Here is an 18,704-nt window from a genome sequence, read left to right on the forward strand (position 1 = left end):
CCATATGACTGTAGATGCTTCAATGGGTTTGCATAATGTGTATTCATGATCAATTTGTAAACTGAGGTGCCCCCCCATTACCTATTGCTCATCATCAAATTAATTCTACCTGCTAGCAGTGAAACAATTGATAGTAGAATTCCTTGATCTTGCATCTCTCTTCTGACATTCCAATCTTACTTCCCTGTTCCCAAAATATGTCAAGGAGCTTCAAGGAGAGATGCTGGATTAAGATGCAGGCGCTAACTCAGTACAGCAGCCAAGTGACATGGTGTCTCTGGAGAGTATGCTAGGGCTCCCTCCTTCCCTCAGGTCTCAGAGTAGAAAGCTAAACAGGCACAAAGGGATTTCCTTAGAAGCCACCGTAGACGGCAGGAGGAGTCTGAGGACTAGGAGGTAACAGCCAGGTGGAAGGCAGAAGCATCATTCTGAGCAACTTCGGTTCAAGTGTTGAGGTTTACATTCCATGTCTCCGTGTGTGTTCATTGGTTGAAATTGTTAGGAGTGTCCTACTCTCATCTAGGACCCTGGCAGAGACATATGCCCGGCTGGCATGTTCTCTCCCTCCTGGTCGATTGTTCAGGAGCTTCAAAAACTTTCTCCAACCCAAACATCACAGTGACTGATGCCTTGGAGACATCAGCACACTTAGGGATCCGCAGAGTCTTTGCAGTTTGCACAACAAACCCAATAGCACAGCATTTTGTCTAATCTACTTTATTTACATATAATACACTCGGAGCATTCTGACTTAGCTCCTGCCTCTTTCTCATCAGACAGCAAAGAGAGAAAGAACAAAGGACAATAGTCCCACTTCACGGAACACAGTAACACAAACATCCTGTCTCCGTCACTTCCCACTCTGTGGAATGAAAACATACACTGTCATGTGATAGACAACAATCCCATGACTGAAGACACGGGGAATGAATATCCAACAGAAATAGAGCACTGAAAGAAACTCTCCGGGTCTCTGATTTTGCTAGGTACCTAGCCTGTGAGCTGTTGCAGGGAAGCTCCTGTCAGCCACTGGCCTAATCCAGCAGGCTTTTATTATGTTCTTATTAAATACAGGCATCTCTATCCCATTTAGAGGTTACACTAGGAGGCAGGATTTTGGCTATGTGCCCATGGCTCAATGGGCATAAACAAGTACTGTGGGTTCTCTTCTGAAGACTGGAGTGGGTGCAGCTGACTCTTGCATTTCTGCCAAGGCTTTCAACATGACCACAGTCCATTTCTTTTTGCCATATAATTTTTTATTAATTTTATAACAATACACTATTAAGATCTATCATATTATTTTCCAAATCTTAACATTTTGACCATTTATGGCCTTGACTTCCATCAAACCCTACATATGATATCCTAACATTCATCTCTAACATCTATATTTCACAAATCAATCACTGCTTGACCACAGTCCATTTCAAACAGGGTTTGGGCCTGGGTTTGGCACAGATACTGCTTTGGTTGCCCTGTATGATGACCTCTGTTGAGAGAGAGACAAGGGACACCTGTCCCTGTTAATTCTTCTCAACCGCTCAGCAACTTTCGCTACCATCAACCAACATCAATCACCAAACTAAGGCTGGGTGGCACTGCTTTGTGGTGGTTCCAGTCCTTCTTGGATGGTCGTTCTAAGAGGATGTTGCTGGGGGAATGCTTTTCAGCCCCGTGGAACCTTCAATGTGGGGTCCTGCAGGGCTCAATCCTACCCCCCACATTGTGTAACATCTACATGAAACCGCTGGGTGGGGTTATCTGGAGGTTTGAAGTATGTTATCAGCAGTATGTTGATGACACTCAGCTCTATTTCCTCTTTACATCTGCAGGTGAGGCAGTGGAAGTGCTGTACCAGTGTCTTGCCTCAGTAATGGACTGAATGAGAGCCAACAAACTGAAACTCAATCCAGTTAAGACCGAGACACTGTTAGTGGGTGTGAGGAGATGGGTGGGAGATTGCCTGCTCCTGATGGGGTTACACTTCCTCTGAAGAAGCAGGTTTGTGGCTTGGGGGTACTCCTGGATCCTTTGCTATCACTCGAGGCTCAGGTAAAACTTAAGTGGATACAAAATAATGACGATGACACACAAAGGACGAAAAAAAATGTAGACATACAATTTATATACCACTTAGTATAAACATAAATCTCTAGGTGGGTTATATTTTTTTAAATATGCAAGGAAGTGTAATCTACATTTCAATGCTTTGTAGAGACTTGCCTTGCCACTAGGCATATGATGGTCCTTTTGTCATAACCATTTTGCTTACTCTGCATCTGTTCCATAATTAACAATGCACCCAGAAAGACACGTGTTGCATAATTATATAGTAGTTGATGAAAGTGATCATATTTTCTGCAGTTTATTACAACCTAGGTCTTCTTCAGTGTGTATTAGAGATGTGGTTGCTATTGACGAACAGGAACAGGTAAGCAAAAATCTTTTCTTCCCTGTATCTTTTTTACATTTTAATAGTTTGCATTTAACAAAGTTTGACATTACTATCATAAAGTACAACCTAGTAATCCAGTAGAAATTAAGGCTACTTGCACAAAGTCTGCTGGCACGGAACTGATGCAGCCATGGGGGAATCACAAACTGCATAAATGTGTACAGAATCATTTATACATTACTTTCTTCATTGCATTTGTAGCCTGCCCTTCCTCCATAAGGAAAATACAATTTTAAAAAATGTTTAAAACATTCAAAACTGCTAAAAATATCTAAAAAGCAAAAAATATTTTTAAATCAAATTTAAAAACAGGTATAACAAACAAAAATGTCTTATATTTTGGAATACTTGCTTGTTCTTTCCCACCAGCGTAATGGTTTCATTGTGGGGCAGAATTGAGCCTGCTTAGCCTTTTTTCCAAGATAGGCATGACTTTTCCTCATGGGGCAGATCTTTTTTCAGTATTTTCCCACAAACCATCCATCTCAGTGACTAATATTTTCAGAAGATAGATACATTATTTCTTCCCTGCACAGCACCACTGGAACTAAAATTGCACTCCTTGCCCTTAGCAAATCTAGAACAATTTTTTTAAAAAGACTTCCCATCTTTGCTAAGGAGTTTGAAACAACAGATATTGTTTTGCACAGGTCAGCGATGTGGCTGTTTTGGGCAGTGGTGTGCTTATTCCAACAGACAACAGAGTCAGAAGAATTCCTAAGGAAACAGCACTTGAATCCCCAAGAATTTATGACTGTTGTAAGTTGCTTGTTCAGATGCATTTGGAAACAACAGGCTATTGCTAGGACAAAATAATTTATACAAATTTCTTTTAACTGATATTCCAAAGCATTTGCTTTTCACAGAAGGATTTCCAGGCCTGCCTGAGTTACCCCAAAGAGGGCTTGATGGATTACAATGGATGGATTTAGCTGACCCCAAGACCAAATCACATGTTCTTTTTAATGTTTAATACATGGTGTGTAAATAGCTCCTCCTGTTTGCTTTTGTTCATTACAGTCAGAAGGGGAGGAAGGCAGGATCCAGGACTTTTTTCTCTTCTCCTCAGCACCATTGTAACTAAAATCCCCTGCCACACATCAAGATTTAGAATAAAGGTCTCAATTTGCTGAGCATTTCTTTATTCTTGCAGAATGAAATAATCCAATACTGGGGATACCCCAGTGAAGAGCATGAAATTTTGACAGAGGATGGCTACTACTTGCAAGCAAACAGAATTCCTTATGGAATGCACAGTTCTGGGAAGACAGGTAATTTGGAATGTAACTGAGTTTTATAGGGTTTTGTTTTTTTAAAGGAAAAGTACTGGCAGGATTCCACATAGCTCAGAGAGAACAAATGTGTGCATATAAATGTTCAGTATTAACATAGTTTCTGGGTTCGGAATGGTTGAAGACCATAAGTCACATCACACTGTATATGTTTTGATGTGATCTTAGTCTTCTTACCTATATTTTAAATGTCAGCACAGCAGCTTGTAATATTTTGAAAGCTAAGAAAAATTGTGAAGGATAATTTGAATTGAACTCTGAACCAAACATGAACTGAACTACTTCATTTTGCAATTGGAGAAATGTGAGCTGGAACAAGTTGTTTTCTGGTCGTGTTGTACTTGAACTAGAATTAGTTTATTTTCTAAAAAGACTTTCCAAGCTCTAGTGTCTATGTCTCTGTGTGATGTTGTGTAAGAATAAAGTGCTTGGGTTAAGCTTTCGTGTGTGTGGATAAATGGTGATTTAATTGCAGAAAAGAGATATAATATAAATGGTGGATTGAGTAAAATATTATCTAATGTCCTTTTTTGTTTTTCCATAAGTTTATTCCTGAATGGCAGCATGCTGATTTTTTATGGGGTCTGGATGCTCCAAAGAAACTATACCCTGATATATTTCATCTGATACTGAAGTACAAATAAAATGTTACAAAGGTCATATATACGGCATATATTCCATTAGGACTTATGGCAACCCATGTCGGAGGTGTCATTTTTGGTGATTTTCCTTCAAAATAGCTATCTATGCGAATTTGCGGAAAAAAGCTCAACAACTTTTCTGCCTGGATTTTCACTGTTGGAAATATGCCAGCCCTAATTCCATGTGACTGTAGATGCTGCAATAGGTCTGTACAACATGTATATATGATCAATTGGTTAACTGAGTTTTGTTTCTATTACTTATTGCTTGCCATCAAATTAAATCTATTTGCACTGACACAATTGATGGTAGAATTTCTTGATCGTGCATTGCAAAAGCATATTTCTCTCTTCAAATGCCTCATCTTTTAGGCACAACATAGATATTACCTGTTCTAATTTGACGGAGTTTCTTGTAGATTAGAGGTACTTAACCTTTCAGTGGAGGGGGTCATAGGCCCTTTTGAGAATCTGATGGAAGAAATGTCTCCCCCTTGCAGAATTCTCTTCACAAAGACAATTTTCTAAGGCACAAGAAGGAAATAAAGGGAGGGAGAATAATTTTTTGTGCCTGGTTCACACATGGAAGCCTAGGGATCCATGGACCCCAGATCAATAACCCTGCTGTGGATCATTGTCCTGACAAAGAAATCATGATACCAAACGTAGGAGAATGTACACCATTTCTTCCGACAACTCCTGAGCTTTGCACCCATGGAAGCACCAGAAGTACGGTGCTTTTTTTCCAACTTTGTGCTCATAATAATCTCACCAATCCACCAGGCAATTGTTGGGCAGCTCAAATGTAGCCCAGGAAGTGTTCTCTTCCAAGTCACAGTCACAATTGGAAAGTGGTTCACGTTGGGGTTCTGGTTTCAGGCATAGCCCAGGACACGTCCAGGGATGAGCAACCTGGTTCCCACCACTTGTTGGACATCAGCCCCAGCCAGCATGGTCAACCGTCAGGGATCACAGGAAATGTAGTCTAGCAATAATTAGCACAGGTTGCAGACCACCTCTGATTAAGATTCAGAAACCAAGGCATAGGACTGTCTATGTTATAACATAGAAAGTGTTAAGTATCTGTTCCCTGGGATGTTTCAGAAGATGTTTCACTCTTATTACCTATATACGCCATTTACCTTAAAACCCCCGAAAGCTCTTGAACAATTGGAACAGTTGGAAATAATGATTATCACCAACAGCAAGCTCAACAGATCCAGCAGGAACCCAGTTTATTAAAGCTATTGCAACAGGACAACCTCACTAACCAGCAGAAGTGCTGGTTGGAAAAGACTGCCACAAGTCACACTAGAGCAAAGCTTATATAGCAGTTTCAAACACAGCACACAAAGAGCCATAAAACTTAAAAACATCCTTCTACATACAGCTCATAGTATGTAAATGTAAAGGGGGTGTCTCCCCTTCGCATTAACAGCCCGACTTAGTCAGCTTGATATTTACAGTCTTTATTACATATGTGTAAGTGTGTTCAGTGGCTGCTCATGAGTAATCAGGCTGATGCAGTCTATCTGCCAATCAGGCTGATGCTGTCTATCTGCCAATCTTAAGATTCTCGAAACAGTTCAATCAAAATTTCTTAGAGCCTTATTTGGCACTCCTAAGAGTACTTCTAATGTAATATTAAGACAAGAGGCAGGCCTTCCCAGAGTTGAACTAAAAGTCTGGGAACAGGCAATATCCCTCTGGTTGAAAATTCATTATAACCCAAAGGGAATGCTGTCTCATTTCCTGGCTGCAGCCCCTTATCCACCTTGGCTTTCGCAAATTGCTAACAAGATCAAACAAATTGGTCTAAACCCCGAAGATCTCTTTAATGGCACCCTGAATAAGGCAAAAACAACGATCACTCAGAGGCTCCTTGACACTGAATTGCAAAAAGAAGATGCGTTAATCCCTGAGAACTACAGGTGTCTAAAATCTTGGCCCAGCTTTTCAGCTGCCCCTTATTTATCTAATATGACTTATGAATCTTATAGATGGGCATTCTCCAGAGCCCAATTTGAGGCACTACCTACAGCTGTACTATACGGTAAATTCCTGCGGGTTCCAATTCAAGAGCGCTTATGTCCATGCATGACCAATAAGGTGGAATCTGTTACTCACATTCTCCTATTTTGTTAACTTTACAATGAAGAACAGTCTCGACTCATATTACCCCTTTTATCAAAATTCATACCTTTGCAATATTATTTGGAATTCAGCCCCGAAATTTTACGCAAATTCCTTTTGGAAGACTCTATGAGCTCAGTATCTTACGCTGTGGCCAATTTTTGCACCTTAGCTATTAAAAAACGTAAATCTCTTTTAATGAAAAATACATTATAAACTTTTTTTGCGCCATTGATCTTTTGTCCTGGCTCTTGGGATTTTGATTTCTTGTGGGGGTGTTGCTGTTGTTGTTTTTTAACTTATGTTGTTTTGTATTGCTGGCTCTTGCTGTAATAAAATTGATTGGTTGAATTTATATACCACTTAATATAAACATAAATCTCCAGGTGGGTTATTTTTTTTTTAATATGCAAGGAAGTGTAATCTACATTTCAATGCTTTGTACAGACTTCCCTTGCCACTAGGCATATGATAGCATGTGACGATTCTTTTGTCATAACCATTTTGCTTGCTTCCTGTTCCATAATTAACAATGCACCCAGAAAGACACGTTTTGCATAATTATATAGTAGCTGATGAAAGTGATCTTATTCTCTGCAGTTTATTACAACCTAGGAGATGTGGTTGCTATTGACGAACAGGAACAGGTAAGCAAAAGTCTTTTTTCCCCCGTACCTTTTTCATTTATTTTCTTGTGACATACCTTGGTCTTACATTTTAATAGCTTGCATTTAACAAAGTTTGACATTACTATCATAAAGTACAACCTACAACCCAGTAGAAATTAAGGCTACTTGCACAAAGTCTGCTGGAAAAGAAAAATAAGATTTTTTTAAAAAATGTTTAAAACATTAAAAACATTTAAAAACATCCATAAAACAAATTTTAAAAAGCAAATTTAAAAGCAGGTATAACCAACAAAAATATCTTATGTTTTGAAATTCTGGCTTATAGTTTCTCACCAACGGAATGGCTTCATTGTGGGGCAGTGGGTGTGGGAAAGAGCTCAGCATTGACAGGTATGTGTGTATGTTTCAATGTTGGACAGTTTGCTCATGACAGAGGCTCTGAGTGAGCTCAGGTTTGTGGGGGGTTCACTGTGCGGTGGGTTGCATAAGTGCTGTTCCTCCTAATCGTGAAGAAAGCTGGAAACAGTTACAAACTTATGACATGTTTAATTTCGTTTTTAAAAATACATGACCAACCTTCCAGCTTCTGCTGTTTCTAACTCTGCTCTTGCCACACCTTTTCAGTCCTTGTTCCTTCCAGCCCAGCTCTAAATAAAATAAAATAAAATAAAATAAAATAAAATAGTAATAAATTAATCATTTATATGCCACCCATATAACTGGGTTGCCTCAGGCACTCTGGGGGCCTCCAACAAAATATTAAAAACACAATAAAACATAAACCAGTAAAAACTTCCCTAATAAGGGAAGCCTTCAGATGTCATCTAAAAGTCAAATAGTTGTTTATCTGTTTGACATATGATGGGAGGGTTTTCTACAGGGTGGGTGCCACTACCAAGAAAGCCCTATACCTGGTTCTTTGTAACTATGTACACTTCTCCCAGCAATGGCTGGATCTGTTTAGGGCTTTAAAGATCAGCACCAACACTGAATTGTAGTCAGAAATGTACTGGGAGTCAGGGTAGATCCTGTAGGACCGGTTATTTTTGGCCCCAGTGGCTTTTGTATGGCACCAGTCTGGCTGCTGGATTCTGCATTCGTTATGGTTTCTGAATCATCTTCAAAGGTAGCCCCAAATAGACTCATAGCAGCAATCCAAGCGGGAGATAAGCAGAGCATGTACCACTCTGGAGAGACAGTGCGCAGCCAGTTTGTGTTTCAGCTGGCATAGAAAATGGAGCTCTTACTGTTACCTGAGAGGTGACAGAACCACACTCTGGTGTGCTCTGACTGGGGGGGAAAGCACCGCTTTTAAAAAAGAACTATTTTTAAAAACTTCCCATCTTTGCTAAGGAGTTTGAAACAACAGATATTGTTTTACACAGGTCAGCGATGTGGCTGTTTTTGGCAGTGGTGTACTTAATCCAACAGACAACAGAGTCAGAAGAATTCCTAAGGAAACGACACTTGAATCCTCAAGAATTTATGACTATTGTGAGTTGCTTGTTCAGATGCATTTGAAAATAACAGGCTATTGCTAGGACAAAATAATTTGTATAGATTTCTTTTAAGTGATATTCCAAATCATTTGCTTTTCACAGAAGGATTTCCAGGCCTGCCTGAGTTACTCCAAAGATGGCTTGAATGGATTGTAATGGATGGATTTAGCTGACTCCAAGGCCAAATGACATGTTCTGTTTAATGCTTAATACATGGTGTATGGGTAGCTCCTCCTGTTTGCTTTTGTTCATTGGAGCCAACAGGGGAGGAAGGCAGGATCCAGAACTTTTTTCTCCTCTCCTCAGCCCCATTGTAACTAAAATCCCCTGTAGCAACTCTAGATTTAGAATAAAGGTCTCAATTTGCTGAGAATTTCTTTGTTCTTACAGAATGAAATCATTCAATATTGGGGATACCCCAGTGAAGAGCATGAAATTTTGACAGAGGATGGCTACTACTTGCAAGCAAACAGAATTCCTTATGGAATGCACAGTTATGGCAAGACAGGTAATTTGGAATGTAATTGGGTTTTTGTTTTTTAGTTTTTAATAAGAATTTATTGGATTTTAATAATAATAAGCATACACAAAATACAAATACAAACACTACAAAAATACAAAACAAGATACACACAAACAAAACACTTATTCATCCATTCTTATCCTTTTTATAATCCTAAATTTGGGACTTCCTCACGTCCTCTCTTCTGCGTTCATTTCTAATATTCTTTAGTAACTTTGTAACCTTCTAAAATCTTTCTTACACCTAATCTTAATCTTACAATTATAATCAACATATCTTAAATCTTATTCTTATCAAACAAAACATCAAATTCCACATCACAACTTCTTATATCCTCTCTTAACTTAACTTTCTAATACTGTAGCCTATATTCCTTCTGATTCCAATTTCAGATATTAATAAATCACATCTTAACAAATACCTAAATGTTTCTTCCAGTCTCATACACCGTTTTCCCTCTGGTTTCGGAGTGCGGTCAGCGTTTATAATATCCCCTTTAAATAATCATCCTTTACCCCACCCCCTCCTATCCATCGCAACCCCTCCCATTACCTTTCCCATCCCCCACAAGTCCCCCCCACCCAAAATCCACCCTTTCCAACTCTTTTTTCTTCTTCCATTATTTCCTTCATGCTCAATTTTATACTTAGTATTCTTCGTTGTAGCTTCTTCTCCTCCAGATTGTAGCTTTCTTGGTAGTTGCTCTGGCATCATCATAAAGTATCTCTCCTCCACTCTCAGCTACATATTGCATTTTCCATGGTTGTTGTTCTTGAGCCCTTGGGCTCTCACCCCCAGAGCTCAGTGTAGTGTCCAGACTATAGGCTCCCAGTCTCTCACACCAAGGGAGCCTTTCTTGTTTTCCAACTTCTATGTCCTCCTCTTCCAAAAATTCCTCTGGATCTGCCTCCTTTCCATCCTTTCCATCGAGTGGGTTTAAAAAGCAGTTCGCTAAAACAGCTCCAATCTGGGTGAATTTATCTGAAACTCTCTGCTGAAGCAATTGACATTCCAACAATAGCCTTTGCTGAAATGGTGTCAGTGTTGAGTCTAGCATTCTTTAAGCTTCGGGGACACCGTGGGATTTGAATAAGCAGGAAGTGGTGAGATCTCAGCAATTTTCTAACTGCGCAATCCAGCCCGAAGCCACCATTCCCCACCTGACCCAGTCTCCTTAGCCAGGGGGATTAACGGTATCTTCCCTTTTAGTTTGTAATCCACAAGAAGAAATAAATCAAACTCTCAGACTACCCCTCAAGCAGGGGTTTTCTAAGGTATACAAAATCAGCTCTCCACTTGAAATAAACAAATCTTTCACAGCTACAGTTTCTAGGTGTTACTTTAAACTTGCCACTGTCAGAGAGAGACGGACTTCCTCTTTTGATCTCTCTCTGTAAGCCGAATTTCAATAGAATTTGCAAATCAATCGTTCTCAGTACTTACAGAGTCCTTCTTTTGTAATCCAAATTAGGGAAAAGCAAAGCGCTCATCTAGCCATCAGCCTCCGCCACTTTGTGTTTTCAGGCAATTGATAGGTCTTCAGAGCCGTGCCAGAGCCCCACTCGCTTGAGCAAACTTTACTAAGTTTCCTCAAGAGCAAGGAAAGCACTTCTGGCTTCCGCTAGACCCCAAGTCCTCAGGACGCTCTTCCTGAGGTTTAAACGGAGCCCACAGCGCGGTTGTGGTCGCTCCTGACCCAAAAACACCGGACCCCCCTCAGAGCTGAGAGAGGTCCCGACTGAGCGGAATGGCGCTCCACCGGAAGTCCGGAATGTAATTGGTTTTTATAGGGTTTTTTTTTTTTAAAGGGAACGTATTGGCAGGATTTCACATAGCCCAGAGAAAACAAATGTGTGCATATAAATGCTCAGAATTAACTAGTTCAGTTAAATGAAGTTTACTGAATTAGTTCAAAAATCATTGTACTACACCTGACAGTAGTTGCCATAATTGCTGGGTGATCTGAATGTGAATTAACTTCATTTTAGGTAGGGTAAAATTTTGAAAAAAATCTAATTCATATTCAAGTCCATTCTTTTACTTGTGTTTTTTATGCTTTAGACTCTTTGGACTCTAAAGTTTGGCATGCTTGAAGACTGTGTGTTCTGATGTGATCTTCTTTCACATACCTATATTTTATACAAGGTGTGACCGAAAAGTTTGGTGTGCATAAATAGTGATTTAATTACAAAAAAGGGATACAATCTTCTGCCCAATTTCTCCTATCTGAGCTCAGTTAAACACCTTTTTGTTTTTCCCTACCTTATTTCTGAGCCAATCACAACGATGTGGCATGAATAAATGATTTATTTCTGCCATTGAGTCAGGCCCTACTCAAGACATTTTGCTGCTTGATGTGAAGGCCAACAGTCCTCTCCAATCCATTCCATGTACAGAAGCCATTCAGGCAAGTCAAGGGACAGCATCTTAGGATAACAGTGTTGGGAGCAGCAGGGCAAGTCAAATAGTAATTATAAAACTCTCTCTTCAAACTTCCCGCTCCAGATCCTCTGCTACCTGAAGCAACTGCCTCACTTGCATATAAGTAGGGCTAGCCAAACTATGTTTAAATAGTGCAAAAAGGTGGGGCAGCCATGGCACATCACCAAATTACAAGTAATTATCACTGCCCTATACATAATTGTATCTATCCTGGACTAGAGGAGATCATCATGAAGCACAACATTGATGAGGTGAACTTACATGAATGGTAGAATGAGTACAATATTATCTAATCTCCTTTTTTGTTTTTCCTCAGGTCCTAGGCCAGTTGTTTTACTGGTACATGGTATTTTGAGTGAAGGTAGGACCTGGATTGTAAATCCTCCCAACAGTAGCCTAGGATTTGCTCTAGCAGATGCTGGCTGTGATGTTTGGTTAATAAATACTAGAGGGACCAGCTGGTCTAGGAGACACAAGACCCTATCAATTGACCAAGAAGAATTTTGGAATTTCAGGTATAAAAGGACAACTTGTAACTTGGATGGTTGAGACAATTGTAATGACTAGTGTCTCTGAAATGCAACTACTACCAACATATCTGTTTTCCTTTCGTTGTGTCAGATGTATTTCAGTCCTGTAAAGACTTCCCAAAGATGGGACATGGTGGATTGTGGTTCTTTTTCTTCTTATTTTCAGAGACAACATCAACATGACAATATTCATGACTTTCTCTGTATTCATGCAGGCTGAATTTGTGGGGCTCTGAGATGTAGACAAAGATCCTAACTAGGACTGTGCATTTGTTGTAGACAAGTCTAGATCCTGAACTGAATCAGGCCAATCTGGAATTTGCTGGGAATGTGTAGATGACGGCATAGATTGCCTGGTCCTTTGTATTGCTCCTGGTCTGGAGCAATACAAAGATGTCAAAGGGGTGCTGGTGGGTGGACAACAATATGTATAATTAAAACCCTTAATAAAACATGTGTTTGGCAGCAAGGAGGCACTGGTAGTGGGTGGTTTCCTAGACTGCTCTTGATGGGGTTATCCCCATTCTCAAGGAGTGGGTACGTAGCTTGGGGGTACTTCTGGATCCTTTGCACTTGCTTGAAGTTCAGGTGGCCATGAGTGCCTTTCACTAGGTGTCCCAGCTGTGCCCCTATGTGGACAGGCATAGCTTATCTTCTCTTGTCTACGTTCTGGGAACCTATAGGTTGGATTACATCAGTGCATAATATGTAGGGTTACCTCTGAATATGGTTTGGAAGCTTCAGCTGCTGCAGAATTTGGCAACCAGGGTGCTCACTGGGACAAGATGGTTTGAATCTAATTCTGGATGAACATGTCCTTCAATGACAAAGTGGAAAAAGTCACCTGCGTTTTGTTCGTGTAATGTCTTACAGCTTCCATGAAATTGCTATATATGATATTCCAGCAACAATAAATTTTATCCTGCACAAAACTAAGGAAGAAGGGTTGTATTATATCGGTCAGTCTCAGGGTGGGACACTTGGTAAGTAATGTAAGTGAATGGAATCTATTTACTGCCCGTGTCCCTTTTTTAAAGCCTACATACAATTCAAAACACTGCTATATTTCAAATCTAATAATTCAGATTGAAGGAACAACAAACATTGACTGAAGAGCATTTTTTGGTGTTGATTTTGAGACATTTTGCCAGCTGGATGCAGATAAGTATATAAGAACATAGAGAGAGAACATAGTACCAAGTCAAACAGTTGATCCCTCTAGCTCAGGATTGTCAACACTGACTGGCAACATCTTTCCTGGGTATCTGACAGGACTGTTTCTCAGCCCTACCTTGAGATATCTGGATTGAGCACACATGAATGTGCTCTTCCTCTGGGACAAGACCGTTCCCCAGTATGAGAGACCCAAAGACTCAATTTGCATATAGGCTCTGGTATTATCTGGAATAGCTGCTGAATTCTGGAATTCTTTCTCTTTGGCAGGTTTAGTTGCCTTTTCACTCAGGCCACAGGTTGCTCAGAAAGTCAAGCTCTTCATGGCTTTGGCTCCTACCTACACATTTGTGGGCACCAGTGGACCTGCGGCGATATTTTTCAATCTTCCTGATGGATTAATCAGAGTAGGTATTTCTCATATGTTTTTATAGTGTGTATAATCAGTTCAGTTATATGGGCACTTCATTCCTCAAGCTTTAGGGGGAGGGCCATGCAAGATGTTATGTATGTTCCTTGGTGTCTGGCACAAAGCAGCCAATCAAGTACTAGGTGGCTGTTGCCAGGGGGTGGGGGAGCAGAAGTGTATATAAATCAGACTCATTTCCATGTTCCCCCCAGTATGTTGCTGAATCACTGCCTTGGGTCTTGCTTCAATACTTGGTATTTCCTTAGGAAATTAATCCCAAAGAGACTCACCAAGATCTCTCTGTGTTTTTATTTTACAGCTGATATGGGGGACGAAAGAATTTGTCGGTTTTAGTAACAAACGGAAAAGACTGAATGCCAAGCTCTGTAGTTATCCAGTAATAGATCAGATTTGTATCCAAATTATTTTCCTGAACAGTGGATGCAATCCAAATAACTTAAATGTGGTATGTTGACTCTTTATTTTGTTAAATATATTGACAAAACAGCATACTCCAGTGTGTCCCCCCAACAGCAATATATTTTATTCTAATAGATAAAGATAAATTAACCATGCAATCCAAAGCATGACTATTGAGTAACTAATATGATGGAGTTCAATAGTGCATGCTTCAAGTTATGCCATGTACAGGATTGTAGTCCTAAATGTGCAAATGAGTGACCAAGTCTGCACATGTTGCAGCTAGAATTGAGAGGGATTGAGAAGAATCTTCGTGGAAGAGACCCTGGTACATTACAAAATGAATAAACTATATGTGTGTGGGTTTTTCCCCCTCCTCTGGTTTTTGTTTTTTGGAGTGCAGTAAAAAAACCAAGACTGTACAATGATAATGGGATAAAATCAAGCCATTTTTTTTTTATTATTATTTACAGCTGCAGACAGGATAAGGGTTGGAATGGATTTTGGTCCCTGTATCAGTTCATCATTCCACAAGCCCCATATTGATGGAATGGGTCTGCTGAGTATTTAGCTGTATGTCAAGATTGACATGAAAGTTGTACAACTGGGGGCGGGTGGAGGAAAGGGGATGTAGGCTTTTCTTTTCTGTCTTTGTATTAAAAATGCAAATAAAAATATAATAAGAGAGAGAGAGAGAGAGAGAGAGAGAGAGAGAGATCCTTTTTTGGCACAGTCAGCCAGTGACCCAAATTGCTCAGTGAATGCCCTAACCCGAAGGTGGAGGGTGGGAAGCTCTCAAAGCAAAATGGCCCTGAGTGCCAGGGGAAGCAGCCTTCGATTTTTTCCCCTCCCCTTTGCAAGGGCTCATGAGACAGCTTTTTCCCATGAGCCCCATGCACAGACAAGATACTGGGCAAAGGTGTCCCGTGCTTATTTGTCAAGGAATGATGCTTAAAATAGTATAAAAATAAAAAATGCAAATCAGCATGAAACTGAGAACCACATATTTCCTGAGATGGATGTTTTCCTATGTAATATCCCTTTCCTTTCTCTTTTTTTTGGAATAATTTTTATTGATTATTTTAGTTAAACAAAGAAAAAAACATCTTAATCCAACTGTATTGTATGACATTACAAAATAAGCTTTTACATACAACATTGTCTTGTCTATAAAAGAAAAAAGAAAAAGAAAAAAGAAAAAAAAGAAAAAGAAAAAAGCACAAAAAACTAACAAAACCCCTCTTTAACACTCCTATATATATGCATACGAGTATGCATAATACATGCGTATCTTCCTGTTCACAAAAGAAGAAGAAAAAAAATATAAAAAATAATTCCACAAATCTGACCTCCTGTCAAGTCCCTTTGCATCTGCATTTCTTGATGCAGAATGTGATCCAAACAATACACTTTCCTCTATATATTTTCCAGTACATTTTTAACACTTTATACATCCAAAATTTCCTGACTCGTCTTCCTTCATTTAGCACTCAAAAGCTGGCATGGAAACAAAACTATTATTGTATTTTTGTACATATCTCGTGTATATCCCCCATTTTTCCACAAATTTTTGCTTTGACTTTCCTCTAATATTGTTAGTTAACCAAGCCATTTCAGCATATTCTGTAATTTAGTCTGCCATTCTGAAATTTTTGGGAGTTCCTGATCTTTCCATCCTTTCGCTACCAATACAGTATTCGGGCTGCCGCTATTGCATATAAGAACACTTCCTTTGAATTGGTTGGAATTTCTTTATCCACCATACTTAGTAGGAATATCTCAGGTTTTTTAGTAAAGGATATCCCCATCATCTTTTTTAGCTCCTCATATATTTCCCCCCAAAAGACCTTAATATTTGCACATCGCCACCACATATGAATCATGTCCTCATTATTCTTACCACTTCTCCAGCACACGTTTGCTACGCTTTTATACATTTTGGACAATCTGGCAGGTGTGAGATACCAACGGTGGGCCATTTTTAGCATATTTTCTCTTATGTTATAGTTAGCGGTGAATTTCTCAAGCTTTATTTCTGGGTTAGCGGAGTCTGTAAGCTGAAGCGCCGGTAACCTGAAGCATCTGTAACCCGAGGTACCACTGTATGTATGTTGTATTGCTCTGAAGCTTGCGATTTTTTGCTAGTGTAATTCATACATTTCCTTCCTCAGAATAATCAGAGGCGATTCTAAAAGATATTCTTATTATTTCCCTCCATTCAAGAGTCGAGTAGATGTGTATACTGGAATTCTTCCCGATTTTGCTTCTGTAAAAAACATGATCCACTTGGCCCAGGTGGGATTTAATGCACATTTTCCTTATTTCAAAATTCAGAGCTCATTTGATGTACAAATGAATGCTTAATGTGTGTGGATATTTAAGGGTTTTCTTCTCTTAATTTTCAGAAGGTGACAGGACAGTTACATAAAATGAAAAGCAATATAGCAATAAATGGTATCTGACAAGCTGCCACTCACAGGAGCTTGGTTGCTCTGAGTTATTGCTGGTGTAGTTGCCCAGTTACATGCAATATATGATATATATACTTATTAATTTGCAAGATATGCAAAATATTGGGGGGGGGGAGATTGTATTTTAAAAAAAACCCAGATAAATTTGAAAAGGTTTCAAGATAAAATAATAATATATTCTTACGAAACCACACACAAATTTATGAAAACCATCTAGTAATCTATTGTAGACATCCTTGATTGGTTGTGTTCTTTAAGGATACAAAGAAATTCCTGACAAAATAGTTTATATATATTTCAATTGCTCAAAATTTATAGCAAGATCTTTGTTGATTATATATGCAAATTATTTCTCCTCCTCCTCCTCCTCCCCCAGGAGACTAGGATGTCTATCTATAGCCATGAAATACAACCAATATAGTAACAAGAATAAAAGTTTACATTTATCTATTTAAATAAATGTTTTCACAAATTTGTAGGGATTGGGGACAAGGTTCTGACAATTCATATCTCCATTTATTAAAAATCTATGTGTATGTTATAAATATGTCAGCATTAAAAATGAAAATTCAGTACTTTCCCCCTTCTTTTATAGGTTTTTAAATCAAAAGAACTGAAATATTTTGACTATGGCAGTAAGAACAAAGCTATATACAATACGGTAATTATAAGGGTTGTGGTGATGGGGATTTGTCATAGATTTCAATGTGTTAAAGCTGCATATTTATTTGGGAATAACTCTCACTGAAGAGTTAAAGAAAAGAAAAGTTTAAGGAGTAAACCCTGTGCACAAATCTAGAGATGGTTGGGTGGGGCCTTGTATGTCTCCTTCCAGCAACCTCCTCAGCCAAACTGTTGCCAAATGCATTGCTCTGCTTCCTTTGGACCACATCAGTGTGGCCGAGATGGAGGACTTGTTGTCTGGGCAGCCCTGGACGCCCATACCCACTGCCCAGGCCTGCACCCCACAGAGGTCACTTTGGTTCTGCTAATGCAGTGACAGATGGATACCAACACTGAAAACCTAGATCCCATCCCTCTCCTGGTAAACCCTTGATGCTTCCAAGTGTTCCTTGTGCAGCCATGCCTGGTCCACATGGCTGAGGTCCCGGATTCCACAGCCCAAATGATCACCTAAAGAGCACCAGGTAGCGCTAGCAGTCTCAAACCAGCCTGAGTCCAGCACCTCGGCCAGCATAGGAAGTAAATATGTTTAGCCCTAGAGCAGCCGAAGCAAACTCAAAACTCAATTCTTTCTTTTAGTCTTGATTGTTACATGTTTCAAGTGCTTTTAAAAATGTTAAGCCGCTCATGCTCAGAATGTGTGTTTTTATGTTTGTCCATATGTACGTGAATGGCTGTTGTGACGCCATGCAATGGCAGTGGGAAAGAAATATTCTGAGAACTTCAAAACTGAAATCATATGTGCAGCTTTCCCAAACCTGCTCACTCCTGCATGCAGGACGGTTTAGTCCAGAGCTTAAATGTGCCAAGCCGAACCATTGCCCACTTTAGCAGACATGCACATTAACTCTGATACAGATCCTCAATGTCATTGTACATCCCACAGTGTTGGTATATCCTATGCTCAATCCAGTCACACATAAGTCAAGAATGCACAGTAAACAATTAAAACATCACAGTTTTGTTAATACATTGGAGAAGAAAAGTTGAAACTAATACTCAAGGAACCATTTCCCCATAAATTTGATGATATTGCATATGAACCACCGGAAGGCTTAGAAAACAGGTAAAAGTCTAAGGTTGGTAAGTAAAACCTGTTTTAATCATTCTGATATTTTCATCCACAGACCACTCCTCCATTCTATCAAATCGAAGACATGGTTGTGCCAACTGCTGTGTGGTATGGTGGACATGATATTATGTCAAACAGAAAGGACATTCAGCTGTTGCTTCCTCGAATCTCTAATTTGGTTTTCCATAAGTATATTCCTGAATGGCAGCATGCCGATTTTTTATGGGGTCTGGATGCTCCAAAGAAACTATACCCTGATATATTTCATCTGATACTGAAGTACAAATAAAATGTTACAAAAGTCCTATATATGGCATATATTCCATTA

At 39.4% G+C, this 18,704-nt stretch overlaps 1 protein-coding gene across 1 annotated transcript; it reads left to right on the top strand.

Annotated features, from left to right (window-relative positions):
* The first annotated feature begins 3,610 nt into the window (after window positions 1–3,610).
* Window positions 3,611–18,674, top strand: LOC117046260 (lysosomal acid lipase/cholesteryl ester hydrolase-like). The gene is made up of 8 exons (XM_033148060.1): window positions 3,611–3,729; window positions 11,934–12,132; window positions 13,021–13,130; window positions 13,591–13,727; window positions 14,049–14,195; window positions 16,373–16,444; window positions 17,216–17,281; window positions 18,432–18,674. The coding sequence occupies exons 1-8, from the start codon at window positions 3,708–3,710 to the stop codon at window positions 18,663–18,665; spliced, it is 987 nt and encodes a 328-aa protein (XP_033003951.1). The 5' UTR covers window positions 3,611–3,707; the 3' UTR covers window positions 18,666–18,674.
* Window positions 18,675–18,704: the final 30 nt, after the last annotated feature.

The sequence above is a fragment of the Lacerta agilis genome, chromosome 5, assembly GCF_009819535.1.
Source record: "Lacerta agilis isolate rLacAgi1 chromosome 5, rLacAgi1.pri, whole genome shotgun sequence".
NCBI classification, from domain to species: Eukaryota; Metazoa; Chordata; class Lepidosauria; order Squamata; family Lacertidae; genus Lacerta; species Lacerta agilis.

Coding starts and splice junctions, on each gene's coding strand:
- LOC117046260 (XM_033148060.1), top strand. CDS start 3,708: ATGCACAGTTCTGGGAAGACAG. Junction 14,196..16,372: donor ATCCAAATAACTTAAATGTG/GTATGTTGACTC, acceptor CCTCCATTCAAG/AGTCGAGTAGATGTGTATAC. Junction 16,445..17,215: donor ACATGATCCACTTGGCCCAG/GTGGGATTTAAT, acceptor CTTCTTTTATAG/GTTTTTAAATCAAAAGAACT.